At 39.0% G+C, this 18,057-nt stretch overlaps 2 protein-coding genes across 9 annotated transcripts in view; one reads left to right on the top strand and one right to left on the bottom strand.

The window, feature by feature from the left end:
- OXR1 (oxidation resistance 1) overlaps window positions 1–3,485 on the top strand; it is a 142,694-nt gene extending 139,209 nt beyond the window's left edge. For all 8 annotated transcript variants that reach the window (XM_027897903.1, XM_027897900.1, XM_027897899.1 and 5 more), the window contains one exon: window positions 340–3,485. In XM_027897903.1, the coding sequence (XP_027753704.1) occupies window positions 340–475 (136 nt within the window). In that variant the 3' untranslated portion in view covers window positions 476–3,485. The remainder of the gene's footprint in view (window positions 1–339) is intronic.
- Window positions 3,486–9,139: 5,654 nt separating this feature from the next.
- On the bottom strand, window positions 9,140–14,969 carry ABRA (actin binding Rho activating protein). The gene is made up of 2 exons (XM_027897898.1): window positions 14,177–14,969; window positions 9,140–10,129 (listed from the first exon to the last, which is right to left on the bottom strand). The coding sequence occupies exons 1-2, from the start codon at window positions 14,914–14,916 to the stop codon at window positions 9,652–9,654; spliced, it is 1,218 nt and encodes a 405-aa protein (XP_027753699.1). The 5' UTR covers window positions 14,917–14,969; the 3' UTR covers window positions 9,140–9,651.
- Between the last annotated feature and the right edge of the window lie 3,088 nt (window positions 14,970–18,057).

The following is an 18,057-nucleotide window of genomic DNA, read 5'->3' as shown; positions in this document are numbered from 1 at the left end:
CCCCTCCAACTGCATAAACTTCTGGGATGTTGCCCTTTTTTTTAGTCATCATTTTCTGATATGAGTCTTCTTAATAAAAATGGAAGAGGCTGAAAACTGAGGAATTCTAGATAACTTTTTATTTCAGAATACCTGAACAAGGATATTTCCAAATTAATAATAAATAGTGAAAAAAAACCCAAACTTTTGGAGATACAAATTTGTCAACAGCGATGAGGCACTTGTGTTAAAAACTAATTCTTTCGTTCTTTCTTATACCTGAATTTTGAATGAAAATTACATTGATAGGTTTAATACTTACTCCCTCAGTCTTTATTAACTACATTGTCTGTCTTGCAGAGGAGAGTTTGCTCTGTGGCTCGATGGTGATCTCTACCATGGAAGAAGTCATTCATGTAAAACATTTGGGAATCACACACTTTCTAAACGAGAAGACTTCATTATTCAAGACATAGAAATATGGGCTTTTGAATGAGTATTTAACTATTTCTACAGGTTATTGTCCCAAACCTGACATGAATCAGTGCAGCTTAAAAATCCCTAGGAGCAATATAATGCATTTTACTTCTGATTTTTTTTTCAAAGTTTTCAGTGTGGCCATTAGTTATTGTTTTTAAATAACAGACTTTTTGTCATGCCCTCACATCTGTAATATACTGTCATACTTTTTCTAAACTGTAGACAATTTTGCAAATATTGACCATGCGGACTAAAAGTTAACATCAGTTAATTTGAACCTTGCAGTCTACAGAATTCTTATCCATATTACAGTTGCCTCCCAGGTTTCCCACACACACCTTTCTGCAATCCTGCTAGGGGGCTGCTTCATTGAATATAGGTTATTATTTTTGTATTCAAATTATATCTGTGAATGAAGTTGCCCTCTCTGAACCTCTAAGAAAGCTGCGTGTGGGTATTTGGCAGCAGCACTGCAGGGATTGGTCCAGGCCAACAATGGGTTATTCATGTGGTGCCACAAATGGATGAGAAGCTGAGCATTCCTTCTTAACACATCCCAGTACACACATGGTGAAGTTAGAAGAGATCCAAAGTCAACAGTGCCACTCATCTTGTTTATTGTTCGTGTTTAGAAACAAGTCAGTTAATATGTATTCTAGCTGCATGCTGATTGTATTTAAAGAGTGTTTTGCACATGCTGTTAATGATCTGCAGGTTTGGGACAAATACTGACAATACTGAGCTACATGGCAAGGACTTATAAAACGGCAAGAGAATGTAAGAATATGATAGTTCTACAAAATTAAAAGGCTAAAGCAAGAAAAACTCAGTGAATAATTTGTAGCTATAGCTGGGCATTAAAAGTACAGAAGCAGATGCATCTTTCTTCAACATAAAGTGTCAGATATATACTGTTATACTGTTGTAGCCGTGTAGCACATCAGCTCAAAGAATATAGCTTATTCCTGTCCAAAGAAAAAATATTTGTGATGTTTTTGAGTGGGTCTATGTTGTAAATTTACAATTAGCACCAGCTCTGATTAAAATGACATAATGTATTATAAGTAGACAATATTGTAATTCAGTAGACTCGTGGAATATGCAAACTTACTGTCATGTGACCTCAAAAGAAAAATGACAGGCTAGAATACAGTTCCAGTAGCTCTTGTCCACTTTTGTAGGAAAATTGATAAGCCAATGTGGCAATAACAGCTCAACAAAACTATTTGTTTCAAAGCTTTTATTCTATGTTCTGCAAAAAAACAAAACAAAAAAAGAACAAAAAAATTGCTGTTAAGTGTGACAGTGACTGATTTTGTGCTGAAATTTCAGCTATTTCAGATAAACATTGTATATTATCTTGTAAATTAATGTTTAAAGTAGTTTTGTTATTATAGAAAAGTGTTGATTGACGGGTTGCTTATAGCACTTTAAATTATTCTAGAAATGGAATAAAAGCCAAATGGGTTGGCTTAAGTAGATGTAGTTGTATATTATTTCAAAATATTTACATCTCTGGAAAGTTAAAAAACAAAACAACTTATTTGAAGACAGCTTACTGCTATGGTAATGAGAAAGGGCAGATGTTTCATCTATAATATGCTAATGCTCAATATGAATAGAAAAACAGGGCTTTGTTTCCTGTCTCTATGTATAGCTCTTTATCCTTATTAGAACTTAGTACAATGTGTAGAGTAAATGTTTACAAAATAAGGAACTGTAAATAAATTCAAATGGCTTTTCTCCCCTTTGGTCTTCCACAGCAGTATTATTGTCTTTGTGGAGTTACGACTGATTATTACAACAACAACAACAAAAGATCCTGTAATGGATTTTAACTACTATAAGCTCACAGTGATGTATAGCAAATAAATCTAAATATATGTAAAAATAAACTTGAGTTAGAGTTTATTTAGAAGCTGGAGTTTACCTACAAGCACAAATGCCTTTTTTTTTTTTCTATGCATTTAATAAGTGAATATGTAGGATACCTTTGCTTACTCTTTTTTGGATTTTTTTTAAAGCCCAGTGGGAAGCAATGAGAGTGATATACACTGTCTTCAACCCCTTTTAAGAGGGAGGGGAAAAAATGTCTCAGATCATCCTTGCTGACAAAACCCATTAATTCAAGTGCTTAGTCTATCCTAAGCTCATATTGCAAATAAAGCCTATTTCAGATTTTCTTAGGCTGACGTGAAGAATTTTATAAAGAATTGTACTTTGAAACATTAAATGAAAGCACAGAAAAATTTTTAGTAGCTGAATGTCTCCAAGTCTTGGACCACTCTTGGCAAGGCATGTGGGAGGAAAAAAAGTGGAAATCAAGAGTAGTGTATAGTAAGCAGTACAGTAGCAATCATGCTTATGAAATACTAAATTAGTTAAGGAATAGACATCATTTGCATTTGACGTCAAGTGACTTTGGCAACACTTAACTGATGTGACTACCTGTGTAAAGGATCTCTAGAGCGTCCTTTACTGCATGTCTACTAATGAAAGACTATGAATTTTATTAATCAGAGGTGTAGTTAACTTCTGTACAATAAATATAAAGGATAGTCTAGATGAGATCAAAGGCACTGTCTTGATGTACCTCCTGCCTTCAATTCAATATGAATTTTCTGGCAAGGTTCGCTTCTGTGGTTGTAAAGAGTTGGGGTTTGACAAACACTGAAGGCTTACGAGACTCATTTTCAGGAGTTCGATGCCACAAGACTGTGTCTCAGCATACAGCACTTGGATAGATTCATAAAGTAATTTGATGTTTTGCTTGGATACCTGGGATTCTTACCATATCACCTTTTGGCTCTAAATCCTGTATATATTATTTGCAGCGTTTGTGTAATCTGCAAAAGGTCATGATTTATCACACACGGCTTGTGCTTGCATCCTGCTGCTTACCTGCATATGTTGCATTAGAGTTTTGGGGGGGTTTGTATAGGAATTAGCATGTCTGTGTGAAATGCACTCTTTGAAGATGAGTAAAAACATTGACTACTCCTTCAAATAAAAAAAAAAATAATCTTTTAGTCCTCATTCAGCAATTGAACCCTACATTTATGTTCTTCCTTTGTAAATGAAGAGGTGTCATCAGGGTATTTTACTGTTAACACAGCAGTGGGAAGCTCAGTTAAGGGAACAAACCTCTACTCTTTCTTCCCTTTAGAGTACATGCTACTGCAATGAAACAGTGCTGGAGTAGAGTGAGTGAGGGAGAGTCCAGCTGAGTGCATGGTGTGCCCTTGGTGTAGTACGTGCAAACCCAAGTGTTCCTGCTGGCTGTCTCACTGCAGAATTGCCAGTGGCAGCTCTGCTTTCTGCCATCCTGCTTATCTGACAAGCTTTGTCCTCCTCGTTGGTTTTCTGTTGTAGCAGTTACACTGCTAATAGTGCACATGCAGTTGAATACTAAACTACTTTTAGTGTGCCTTGTGGTGTCAGGAAGTGGCTTTAGCTGAGAGGTTGGTGTGGTGCAATGTACACACAGCAGCTGAAATAGCTGTGGGAACAGGGCTTGCCAGTATTTGTTCTGCAATCAGTGATGATTGAGCACTTCACCACAAATGTTATACTCTCCACTGCAGCTAATTTTATTTTAGTAGCCTTTTCCTGTTTTAAAAATGAGCTATAATACTGAACTCAGGCTGTACAGAAACATTTTTAAAGAAGGAATTATTGCTGTGGAATAGGAAGCTGATTTCTGCTGCATGGGATACACATCCACTTGCTTCAAGCCACTGGGGCAAGTGTGGTAAGACTTGAAAAAATAACAAGTGTAAAAGTCAAATTTATTTTGTCTGATACAAATTCCATGCTGTCACTTAAACATAAAAACTACATTCAGAATATGAAAAATGTACTTCAGGTCCTGCACAAGAAGAGATAAGGTTTCCAATACCAGGGAAGGACACTTGCTTTCCTAGTAAACTGCACAACCCTCAAAAAAGTAGCACTCACCTCAGACAGGAAAGTGGGGGAGATCCATGTTTCAAATAAAGCAGTTGGAGGGTGAATACAGTATTTAAGAAAATAACATGAAACTCAAAGCTACCGTGAGAGTAAGTGTTGCACACTTGTCTCTAAGTTTAAGGATTTTCTTTTTGAAGCAAGTCAGAACTAAGAAAGCAGGTCTTGAATAAAAATTCACAGAGACTGCTTTAATCAAGAAGGGTTTGACCTTTACCATTTTTCTGCTTAGAATATTTAAATTTGGCAGAGATGCTAATTTCACAGGAATGTAACACAGTATAGTAGGAGAGTTAGTGGGTAATTCATGGAGTGCTTTTATTGTTTTTAATGAGTTCAGATTTATTTTCTTCTGCTTTCTGCAGATAAACTTGTCACACAACTTCGTATATAACTTACATGAAATACTTTATACATAATAAATTATATCAATATTTAGTATTTCTCTTTAATAAAAATGGTAAACTCTTCGCAAATAAGGTGGCTTTGCACAATACTGCCAACTCAGAAGTTAATGATGGAGGATAGTATGAGAAATTATTAGTTATGTCATATGTGGTTTTCTCATTCAATGGAAAATAAAGTATTTTGAGTGAAAAAATAGAAAAAGGCGGGGAGGGTTGGTTTGTTGGGGGTTTTCTTGTTGCATGGTTTTTAACATTGCATTAGGTTGACTGAATGGGAGGCTTATGTTACCTGCAATGAGCTATAGATTTGTGATGTGTAGTAGTGATTACATTGTTACACAGCTTAATTAAGGGATTGAAGGCAAAGAGAGATTTAAACAGGGCTCGTGAGCTTGTAGGCTAGTCTTTTTTTCTCCAAATATTAATTCATCTCATGTTACCTTTCTCTCAAACTGTAATCTTATTTTTATTCTATATGGTAAGTATAAATGTGCATATATATAAGTCTTCCGATACTCAAGGGGACATAAACACATCAGCAACAAAAGGAGGGCTAAGGAGAAGCTCTATCATTTAAAGAATGTAGGGGAGAAACAGTGACAAAGGCTGAGGTAGTTAACACCACCTTTGTCTCAAAATTAAAGTCAGTTGTTCTTAGGGTGCTGGTTGACAGCAGCTGACCATGAGCCAGCAATGTGCCCAGGTGGCCAAGAAGGCCAATGGCATCCTGGCCTGTATCAGAAATGGTGTGGCCAGCAGGACAAGGGCAGTGATTATTCCCTTGTATTCATCACTGGTGAGGCCGCACCTCCAATCCTGTGTCCAGGATTGGGCCTCTCACTACAAGAAGGACAGTGAGGTGCTGGAGTGTGTCCAAAGAAGAGCAGTGGAGCTGGGGACAAGTCTGGAGCACAAGTCTTAGGAGGAGCAGCTGGGGCTGTTTATAAAGCCTGGAGAGAAGGAGGCTCAAAGAGGCACTCTCACAGCTACCTGAAAGGACATTATAGTGAGGTGGGGGATCGGTTCCTTCCCTCAGTTAACAAGCAGGAGGACAAGGGAGTAGGGCTTCAAGTTGCGCCAGGGAGGTTTAGATTGGATACTAGGAAAAATTTCTTCACAGAAATTGTCAAGCATTGGAATGGGCTCCCCACAGAAGTGGTGGAGTCACCATCCCTGGAGGCATTTAAAGCACGAGTGGAATTGGCACTTAGGGACACATTTTTTCTGGTATCCTAATCTGTGTTCTGTTCATTAGCTAAATAAAATGTTGAAATTCAGGGAGTGCCATCGGTCTACTCTGTTGCTGAATGCATTTGAATAAAAGTTATAGGCTTTCAGTTATCTCTGCTATGCTCCATAAAGGGGAAAACAGGAAGGTTCCTCATCTCTTCTGTCACTGAGTTACATACAGTTTGGCTGAGAAGTCTGCTGTGCAGCTTAGTCTGTCCTTGCCTATCTTGCCCCCAGTACTAGTGGAGGCATTATATGGAACTCTTAAAGTGTAGTCTTGGCCACAGCGACTTCTGGGAGTTATACAGGAGTGTGCAGAAAAATAAATGCCAATAATCAGTTACTTGCAAATGTGTAAGTGGATGACTTCTATGAATTTCAGTTGGTGCAGATAAAGCTAAATTTCAGATACTACGACTGGATTAGGAGCAATTGTTGCCTCTAAAGTAAATGCTTAACCTGCCCTGATGAACCTGGAGCAAGTTGTGTTTGAGAATGCCAGCAGTTCATTCAGTCCGTGTTAGGTGTCTGCCTCCCTGCATCTTAAGGGACAGGAGCAATAAAATGCCAGCACTAAATATGCTGGTGGTCCACTCAACCTAGCCTTTTTTGTCAGTAGGCTGACATCCAATCCTTAAGGGGAAGGAAGCACCCAAGATTCGTAGATGATTATGGTCAAAAGGAGTGATAGTCAGGGGGTCTGCAAAAGCTCAGGAAGTTTTATTAGTAAATTACACAGGTGGCATGGAAATTGGTGTGTTAGTACCTGACCTACTATGTAAGCACATGGCAGTTGGTTTTGGATAAAGGGTAAGATGAAAGGGAAGAGCCAAGGAAAGAAAAAAGAGATTACTAGTCCTTGATCCAGCATTGGTCCAACCTATGAGGTGTCCTGAGGCATGCAGCCAGTCTTGGTGGAGATACTTTTTAAAGATAGGTTTTCCCTGCCCTGAAGATAGTGACTCACTTTCTATGCAAGTTAGTTATCATGTACAATCCATTATTTCAGATATGGGGAATTTTCTTTCTTTCCAGAAGTGAGTTGGAGGGTCTTTGGTGGTCTTGATCCCCCCCTACAGTCTACGTCCACTTCTCAGCCTCATTCCTGCCCTTGCGTTTCACCATGTTGTGCTTATCTCCAGGAACTGGAACTAAGATGTTTGTGCGTGAGAAGTGCTGCCCTACCTCCACATGGCCCCCTTCTCAAGCCACATCTTGTTCTTTCTTATTGGAGTGTTATTACCGACAATCCTTGGTTGGCTCCACAGCTGTCTGGCTCTAAGTGTTTGAGACATACACATCAACCTCTTCTGGGATTCTACAGTAGGCATGCAACAAGGCAGAGATGGCTCTCATATGGATGAAGATTGTTGGTGACAATTTCTGCCTTCCTTTCACGTAATGATTTCTTCATTAGAGGAAATGCTCAGGGAATAGGTAAAGCAGAAGAGGCACTCCATACTTTCATGCTCCTATTGAACAGGTAGGAAGAAATAGAAAAAACATCAGAGTAAATTAAGTTTCTGCAGGCTACTTCATTGGCTCAAGACCTAAGCCAGGAAGGTTTTTTTGATTCCTACTTCAGCAGGACTAGTTATACTCTAGATGTTTCCCTGCAGGTGAGTGGTAGGTGTCATGGACTTTGTATCAATGCACAAGCTGTTATTACATGCTGTAAACATGCATAAGATTGAAATGCACCACTTACTGGTATGTTACAGTGTTTCAGTACAAAAATATATGGTGCTCACTGTCTTGGGTGGGTGAATGAAAGCAGATGTGTTTGATTCCTCATACAGTGATGAGGTGCTCTTGGGGTTTAAGTCACACATGAACATAACACTGAAAGACCAGTGGTGAGGTGTACCTCTGCTGTGTTTTCCTGTGGTAGATGAGAGTTCTCACGAGCAGAAATATATAATTCATTTAACACTTATGTGCCTTTAGTGTGTATTCTTTGTATAGGGTTTTTTTTTAATAAGGACTGTTTCCATGTACCCTGAAATCTTTTTCTGGATCTTTGGACAGAGAAAGGAAATACCTTCACAGGGAAATACTTTAACAGCCTTTGAAAAAGATAATGCACTTATATTTTGAAACAACTTCTTGATATTTTACTTCACAGAATATACACACATATTTATGTGGGACAGTAAACAAGAAATAATTAAGGATTTTATTTATCATTCATGTATTCTTTTGACAACAAAATTTCATCAGAACAATTTAGATAGCTGTGAAGATCATTATATAAAGATGTAAAGAATAAGTTATGATATGTAAGTATTACACTTTGAGGTCAGTTGTGTAGGTCAGCTTGAGTAGTATAAGAGATGTCAAGAAAACATTGCTAAGTACATTGAATCCATCTTACAATTAATTCTTCTTTAGAGTCACAACATATAACTATGCCTAAACTATTAATGATTTACATGGACTTACAATAGACATAGTGATACAAGAACTGACTACTAACTTATTAAATATTTGATTTATTTGTACACTGGAGTATCAAACTGGAGTCCTGTACTCCTAATATGACAGCAATATTTGGGTTATCAGAGAGAAAAGATGTTCATACAACTTTTAAGACAATATTTGCTCTTTCAGTGTGAAAGCATCTTATGGGGAAAAAAACACTTCTTTGTCATTATGCAAATTACTGGTCCAGGCATCTTGTTCTGAAACAAATGCTTTTCATGTGAAGCACATGCATTTTTACAGCTATTTTTACAGTGGTAAACAGTGGTCTCTATAATCCAGTAATTATTAAAGACCTTACAGAGGTCTCAGATTTGTGAATAATACGAACAATTTTAAGCCCTGGAAGTATGAGTTCATTAGCATTTACTCCTCTTAAGCATCATCTGGACTGAAATATATTATTTCAGTGACATCATAACAGCAAATTCCATAAAATTAGGTCGCTATTTCTAATATGAAATAACATTTCCTCAAAGTTATAAACATGGTTTATCTTTTCTCACAGAGGTACATTTGAGAGGAAGATAATGATGTTAGTTACTTTTTTGCTATACACAAAAGTACAAGTACCTGGCTGATTTTTATATGTTACATACTATTTTCCCCTGTTTATAAGAACTGTATCAATATAGATAATCAGATGATACATTGCACAATGTTGCATAGAAGGCATTTTCTAAGTGTCTATCTAGTTAAAACATTTTTATTCATTACATTCCAACATTCATAACTCCAAATATGAAACTACCTAATAAATTAGTTATATAAATACAATAAATATATAAAACCCCATTTATAAAAAGAAGGATTTTGTATGTGATATGTAAGAGAATGCTGTGTCAATAGCTGTCCCAAGATAATACTGCAGTAGTAGTTGCATATCCCGCTTGTAAAACAAATGTGATACCCTTGATTCTATATTAAAATAAAATAATTTTATAGGCATTTAAATGAATTAATTAGGAAATACATGCACAAGATCACTTCCACAGATCAAAAACTTGGTCTGAGTTTATATTGTCATGCAACTTCTGATCTGGCATGTGCAAATGCTAATAGCAAGGGAGAAGAGGAGAAAAGTTTTCCAAAAGTTGTTCTGGTTTGCTTATTTTAATAAAGTAATTATGACATTATCATCCCTTCCTTGCCATAACATTTCTCCCTCAAAGTCCACCAGCCCATGTTTCCTGGCTCTCATCAGAATCCCAACAACCTTATCTGAAATACGAACATATCTCTCAAAGAGTTCCCCAAAAGTAACTTGGATCTTGCCGTCGGGCCGTGGCCGAGCCATTGATTCGATGATGAAGCACATGTCCCTGATCTCCCGATGGATATGTGCCTCTGCTCTCTTGGCTCTTTCAGCAGTTTTGGTTCCTTCCTTTGGATGGCCATATCCTTCATCTCCTTTGTGCAGGCGAGTGGACATGGCCAGCTCGTGGTCAAATTCCTCACTGAAAGGGTTCAGCTTCTGCGTTATGATGTGCTGGTCGGCCCATTCCTGCCACTTGTCCTTCAGGCTGTGAACGGCGCTGTGCTTCCTGCGGGAGTTGGCACGGGCCTCTTCGCTCAGCCTGCTTGCTCTGAAAGAAACACAAAGGGCATCTGTGCTTTGCATCTCTTAGTTTAATGGCTCAGTTCTGCTACTGATCTCTGCTGTTAACTGGTTACTCTGTTTTTGCAGACGAGATGGGAGCCACCAGGTGGCACGAGTTCACCACTTCTAAATTAGCTCTTTGGGGGCTGTTAGTCTAAGCTCAGTTTGCACTCAAATGCAAGTTCGCTGACCACAGCTTTATCCCGTCTATACTACCACCCTCCAGCCCACATTTGAGCCCGTTTTTGAAAACTTTCCCCTGAATATCTTAATTCTGTATGGGAGCAAAACAGCATGCTGCTAACTACCTGCACTTTCTGTACTTTTGATTAGTCATGCAGCTCCCCACTTGCGTGCCTACCCAAGCCCAAAATCTGCCCCCCATGAGGTTAGAGATGGCAATAATTGTAAGTGTATGATCTAGGTCCTCCACTGTTCTTGGCTGAAAAACAGAGAGTAGGGTCTAGAAAAATCTCTCCTCTGTAATAGATGCCAATAACTAAAGGAACAACAACAAGCTAATAGAGTGTGTTAGCTTGGCCTATGATTCTATATTTGAAGTATGGTTCTGAACAAGTACTGAAGTCCAAAATTCACACTCCCATGGGCAGGGTAAAAACCTGACAGAAACTTAAGGCTACTGAAATCTGTGTCAATGTCAAAGGATGAGGAAAGGCCTTCAGAGGTCTTTTGTGTGTGTGTGTATGTGTGTGTGTGGGGGGGGGGGGGGGGGGGGTTGTGTTTTTGTGGTTTTTTGTGCAACATCATGGTGCTGGATGACTCCAGGCAGACAAGCTGTTGATGCTCTTTCCTCTAGTGACCAATTTCACATATTGTGGGGGAGTTACGGATAGTCTGAGCTAGTATTTTTGCTGTCCACATCCTGTCATTGTGTGTGTACAGAGCACAGCTAGGGACTGTGCTGTGGCTGTGCCAAAGTAATTTGTTTTCTAATATTTTTACTCCCCAAAAGGCTGCTTTGAAACCTCCTCAGTAATGTCAGCTGAATATTAACTGTAACATCAGATAATCAAAATACACTTTAAAAACCGGTTGAGAGGACTGCAAAGTTGCAGAAAATTCTGTTTCCCTGCTGTTTGGGCATTCCTTTGTTTTCTACCTAGCTGGTTGAAAGAGAGAATAGGATTCATAGAGATGTGCCCAGTTCAGGTCTGTGCACCAGGAAGATGCCAGTACTGGGGAGCATTATAATGGCAGAGGAAGAAGTGCAGACACTTGGTGCCAGGGACAGAAGTACTAGGGGAGCTCAATCACTTTATTAGCTATGGAGTTGCCAGGGCAAAAAAATACTAAGTGAATCAAAATTGCCTTGAAGAAGTGATGCCAACAGTCTCAGTGGAGCTCATGAGTAGATGTCATTGTGGAGGGCTTATCCCTCAGCCACAGCCAGCTGCTCCCTCTTCTCTCTGAGGGCCATGAGCTCTGAGAAAGTCCTGGAAATTCAATTCCCCAGGCTGAGCAGAAAGAAGACAGTGAGATAGCAGGGGCCTGCCTATAAAGTCTTTGTTGCCTGCTTAAATTTGACAGTTTAGAATGTATTCCCTCCTTTTCCCACTGAAACCTTTAATTTTCTTTTCTAGCAGAATACTATATCGCCTTCCTCATCCAAATCATCTTCTCAGTGGTTGAGAAAACCACCATCTTATCTGTCCTTTTGCTATTATTGTGCCCCACATGGCTTTGAAAAAAACTTACTGTAACTAACTTTTTTTAATGCATTTTCTAATTTAACCATTTCTGGTGGATGAATTGGCTGCATTGGTTCAATGGCTGAGCATCTCTGCCATTGTTTAGCTTAATAACAAGTTAATACAGTGAACTGTGTACATGTAGAAGCACTTTTTCATGCTTCTACCCCACTACATTACTGGAGAGATTTTTTTCGCTTTGGCAATAAACTATTTGCTTCTCATTGGAGATGACCGGTCAGCTGTACAGCAAAGCATCATTCTAATCCCATCTGAATAGTTAAAATAGCTGTGTGGGTGCATGTGTTCGGATAGCTGTGCTAAAAAGAACAATATGGTTGAAATCCATGACTGTGGTGGTCACAGTTTAATGCTGGTCATGGTAAATGCTCGTCAGTAGTGAGGTGTAAAATCCAAGCACTGGGAATGACACAGCCTGCCTGCCTGCCTGTCTGCAGAGGGATCAAAAAGTCTGTTTTGGCACTTTCATCAGTTTTTCATCATCAGTGCTGATCCCAGTTTTTCATTTCTGAAAAGGCGATTAGGATATGGTATGAACATCCTGGCCTTGGTCATCTGATTCCTGCTGCCTTACTCACCCTTTGACCACAGGCTAACTGGGGGGGTTAAAGCCCTGACTTCTTGTCTCAAATTGCTTCCTGCTCAGCTTGCATTTGTGAGGGTGATGGACATAGTGTAGAAGCTCCACTATGGGACGGCTCCAGTAGGAACCCATGTCCTGGTGCCAGCCTTTTCCCTCCTGCAGGCTTGGGCAGATGAGCTCTGCTGAGCCCTGCCTTGGTTTAAGTTTTCCCTCCAGATGTCGTCCCTGTCCAGAAAGCCACTGGGCAACATGTGGGTGCACATCAGCCACGGCTCAGCACCACTGGCCTCAGAGACTGGGCTCCCTTTTATTGCGGTTTCATAGCCAGATGTGAGTTCCACATCCAAACAGTTCAGGTTCAACTACATGTTCCTTTCTGCTGCCTTGATTCCATGGCATTTCCAAGTCCATAAAACAGAGGAGTGGAGCACACAGTGTGCTATGTCTATAATGGGGGCATACAGTTTCCCACCTTGCAGCACTGGACATATGGAGCTTTTATTCTTTTACTAACAAAAGAGAGATGAATTAGTTTGGGCAAGTGTGGCCACAGTGCAACTGTTTGTCTTCTGGGAAGGTAGTTCTGCTGGAGATCTCTGGGAATGGAAACTGGAGAATTTCTACCAAACATTATTGTTCCTCTGCTCTCATAGGAGACTTCTCAAGGACTGCATGGTTATGGCTGGCCACTACTTGTTTAGCATCTGGGCTCCAAATTTAATGTGTGTGCCTGCTGTTGTGTAGTAAACTTCAAACCTAAGACTCTTACTGAAAGAAGTCTTACTCAAAACTATCTAACATTATGAATTTACTACCTAATTCAAATATTTAGGTAGAACCTATAACAACTCTGTAGGTAAGTAACAGATTCTTCTTCCTTTTTCTTCACACATTTTACAGGTATAGGGAAGTTCTACTTCCACAATGTACTCAATGATTGTACTTCCCTATCCCCTCACCCCACACTGTAATGTGCCCAAAGAGTGACGTTAATATTAAAGAATGTATTGATAACTCAAATGTTCTTTTTGTCAAATGATATATAGCATACAGCATGATTCAAATCAATCCTGCAGATGCTGAGGCAGGGTGGATGCTTTTAATGTATGTTTGGGGTCCCAGATCCTGTGAAAGTTTCTCTACTTTGAATTGATGAACTCCAAATGCATGGGAAAGCTTCTAAAGTGAAGCATTGAACCCACCTTTTGATAAGATGTAACTGGAAATAATTCATGCAGTGTTAATTTTGGACATTCTCTGTAAATTGCTCCTGAGGATATTTACAATCTGCACTAAGCAAAATAATCAATAAATATTTGGAAATACTATTTGTCAAATAAATTTCTTTAGACACCATTTGCTGAAACAAATGCATAGCTGATATTCTGAAATTCAGAATATAGTAGTAAGAAGGAAGTAGTTATTTTCACGAACCAGTAAATCCGGTGTGAAAATTAAATATAATTAACATTTCCCAAATATAATTTCCTGTCTGCCTCTATTATGTACATAGCACATAAAACCCTAGGCTATAGTCAGATGTTGTTGACTAACTAATTAAGCACAGAGAGATATGTGAGAGGCTTCCTGAATTTTTCTTTCAATTTAAGAATTATAGCTTATCTTTAATCACTTCCTACCATTCTCCCCCACATCTTCCTCATGGAAAGCTGTACCTCTCTGCCATTTTGTGATAATGTAATAAAGATGCTTTACTTACAGAGATGGTACAGGACGTTTAATCTTCACAGCCGTCACCTCTCGGTCACTGTCTTCCTGCTCGGGTTTGTCCTCTGCCTCCCCATAGCCACTGTCCTGGGCATCCAGGCTGTCATCACGACACTTAAGTAGCAGGTCTTTCTTAGATACCTCTTTGTCCTCTTGTTCCATATGCTCCCAGCTCTTGGTCAGATCTGATACCATAGTTGAACACTTTCTCCTTATGGTTGGAGATAATTTGCCACTAAGAATTTTGTCAATAGCACTTGATTCTTCTTTGAGCTTGGTCATTTCTGAGCTGCTGTTGTTATTCTCATATCTTTCACTGAGGAGGCTGACATCTCCTCCTCGTTCGTAGGCTTTGCTGACAACGGTTTTGGTCACCTCTTTGCTTTTAATGTTGAACATTTTGAGGGCTTCATCTGATTCCCTTGATTTTTTTTCAGCATCTCTTATTGTCACCAAGGATTTTTCATCGTCTTTTCCTTGATCCCTCTTGACAGATGGAATTTGCCATTTTTTGAAGGAACTTTCTTGTATAGGCTGAGCTGATGAGTCTTCTGCAGTGGGGGCCCACCCAGAGGGCTCTTGCTCTTGCTTTTCATAGTGATCAGATGCCCACTGCTGCCAACCTCGCGCCAAACTGAAGACCTGGCTGGCCATTCGGATCTTGTGGACAGCCCTTTTCACAGGAGCAGCGCTCGGCTTTTCTTCAGGAGCCACGCTGCTGTCTGCTGCCATGCTGGCTTTTCCCCTTCTTGTGCTCAGCACCTTCTCAATGGATTTCTTGAAGTGAATAATACCCTCCGAAGAGGGCCACACAGATTTAAATAGAAGCAGGAGCAGTTAATGCCCATGGAAAATATGTGAAACACTTCTCACAAAGATATAGTATCCTCACTGTTGCAGAGGTCTTTTTTTAAAACACAGGGTTGCATTTCATCACAGCAGATGAATGATGCATGAAGTAAACAGGGTGACACAAACCTGTGCTGGAAATAGTGGGAAATTAACATCTCCTTTAGCCCCCCCTTCCTGGGACTGCTGGATTCCCAGTTTGTTGGCAAGGGTCATGTTCTTCTGGAAATGCAGAACTTGGGTTAGAGATCCTGATCAGAGTGATTGAAACTGCTAAACATGAATGCTGTCAGTCACTAACAATTCTGAACAGTATGGAGACTCTCATTATCACAAGTGAATAGCAGCTCTTGTCAGGGAGTGTGAAGCCAGAAGCAGGTTATGAATGAGAAATAGTTAGATGCATGTTCTAAAAAGATAATAGGTGATTTCTTCTTACTGCTCATGTGTCCAAGGAAATCCGGGTTTGTTAATTTTTTAAAAGGTATTTATGTGTTCTGTTCCCAGTCATTATCTATTAATGTCTGTCTCTTTAGAATGTACCTTCAGGGGGGTCTGGGAACACTATCGTGTTTGGTGTCAGCACTAAGGAAGAGGGAATCACTATCTCTGAGGATCAAAATAATAAGTTTGACTTGATCAAATGGATAAATGATCTCTTAGTTTTAGGATTTTGAAAAAATAAAGTATAAACTATTTAATTCCTTATTACTTTTCAAGAAAATTGTATATAAAACTTCACCTTTACTTACATATTATTTACAGTAAAATTATGTTTACCACATACAGTATAGAAAAATTCATTTTTTCTGGGAAACTTTGTGATTTTGTCATTCCAGAGGACTTCCTAGGTTATGTTTATGTTTTGAATTAGTACAGTTTTTTAGCTAATTGATACATCAATTTTTGCATAACAATAAACTGACATTTTTCTGAGATATGGTCCTGTGGTATCTTGTTTCTGACTATAATGTTTCCTAAATAGGAACGGAAAATGGCATTGCTTTTTCAGCGCATCATACCTTGCAGATTACAGGATGACCTGTTGCACTTGCCATGTGGTGCTTTGAGGCATACTGAACTTCAAGGAATTCTGTTGGCTTTGTTGGTGTTACACCAGAGATAAATATGGACTCTTGGTCCTCTGCCTTTTTATCTTCTCTCTATTAAAGGCTGGTCTGTTTGAAGTAGGTCAGATGATATTTAGCTCTTGATTAATGCTATAAGACTACATCATACCTTTGACTTCTATGCAGGATTCCTCATTAATCTGTGGTGTAATTTCCTCTTGAAAACTGATGACATAATGTAAGTTAGTGTTAATATTAGATATTTACTCATAGTTTTATTTTAGAAAAAAATGTGTCACCTCTGTATACTGTATAGTCTCAGCTATTGCCAACTGCATCGTAACTGTGAGCATTGTGAGGTGTACTGGTACAGCTTGATTAAGAAGCACGTGTTACGAAGCATTTATTTTGGGGACATTTTAAGGCTAATCAGGAATGGGATCTTTTTGTGCTTAAAAAAACCCACATGTGCATGCCTGCATGAACACAGGGTGGTGTATGTTCCCTAAAATACAAGAAAGATTAAAGTGAAAGAAGAGAATAATGCACATGAAGAATAGGAGCATTACACCAGCTCATTATATCATTCCACGTGGTTTCTTCACTATAAGGGTGGTTGAGGCTTTAGGAATGAGCTGAAAGCTAAATACAGATGTGAGGGGTAAGGCCAGGGAAGGACTGCAGTGAAACACGTAACTGTGAAAGGACAGTCTGGGAGAACAAGGCCAATAGAGACCCCTGTTGTAAGGCAGAGGCAGCTCCACCTTCATGTGTTCCTGTTACTGTTTCATCTGTTCTTAAAAAGTACCAGCAGTAGACACTCCCCACAGTCTAGGCAATCTATCCCACTGCTTAACTAGCGTAAAGGAAACCTTTTCTGATGTCTTACCTCTACCTCTGTCACTCCACTTTAAGCCTCTATCAATGCCAAGAACTGAAAAATCCCTCCCTTTCTGAAACAGCCTTTCTTTTTGAGGACTCCTGTATTCCTCTTCAGTCTTCGGAATGACCCCATTTCTTCCCAAGTTTTCTTGTGTTTCTGGGATCCGTGGTCGCGCTTTTCCACTTATTGGTTTCCCTACATTAGGTCCATGTCTTTGTTCAAGTGTGATACCCAAAATGGGGATGGTATTCTGGGTTAAGCTCACCCATAATGCAGTTGTGCTCTTGATTCATATTCTTCTTGTAAACCCCAAAGTTTCCAAAGGCTTTCCTGCTTCATGTTTATCTGTATTCACAGACTGTTCCTTCATATGTAACCATTGCTGTTATTGTGTTCTCTTTTTTCAGGTAATTTTTTCAATTTGTCATGGTCAATTTGATTTCTAATCCCTGTTCAAGTGTTCTTGCAATATGACTCATATTTGTCGTGTCAATTCCACTTTCAGAATCACAAATAGAAATAGTACCTAAATATGAAGTAGATCCAGTTATTAAGCAATTTTGAGTTTGATGGAGCTTTATTACTATTTATTTTTGTGTGGTTTTCCACACAAAATTTAGTGTATTACACACACAAATAGAAAACACTGTAGTATTCGAATGAATTTTATATATAAGATGAAAATAATAAACTTGACCAATATCAAGATGTGTAACATCTGCTGCACCTGCCTAGCTTTGAGGGTTGGACCAGATGAACTCTGGAGGTCCCTTCCAGCCTCAACTATTCGGTGATTCTGTGATCTTCTAAAGCCTGCTACTTTGCTGTAAAATAGAATGAAGATTGGTTTAATGTAATTTGTAATTCCTGAGGAATGTTTGGAAATTACAGCACTTTTCAAAGAACTTCTTAATAAAGAGACTTTTTTTTTTTTTCTAGTGTACTTGACCTTGGCATACTGGTCATAGTCCCACAGACTTAATATTTCCATAGTTTAGATAATCGACAATGAAAAGTTACTGAAAACCACCAAAATTACAGATTTAAACTACTATTAAGTCTATGTTGCAC

This window comes from Empidonax traillii, unplaced genomic scaffold, assembly GCF_003031625.1.
Source record: "Empidonax traillii isolate 1590-97213 ecotype Southwest subspecies unplaced genomic scaffold, ASM303162v1 scaffold566:size1034704, whole genome shotgun sequence".
Lineage (NCBI taxonomy): Eukaryota > Metazoa > Chordata > Aves > Passeriformes > Tyrannidae > Empidonax > Empidonax traillii.
The sequence above is the reverse complement of the archived record's forward strand: the minus strand, read 5'-3'. Positions and strand labels throughout refer to the sequence as shown.

Excerpts from the sequence above, each read along its gene's own strand:
- ABRA (XM_027897898.1), bottom strand. The coding sequence starts at position 14,916 with ATGGCAGCAGACAGCAGCGTGGCTCCTGAAGAAAAGCCGAGCGCTGCT. Across the intron at positions 10,130-14,176 it reads AAACGTCCTGTACCATCTCT|AGCAAGCAGGCTGAGCGAAG; the intron begins GTAAGTAAAGCA and ends TGTTTCTTTCAG.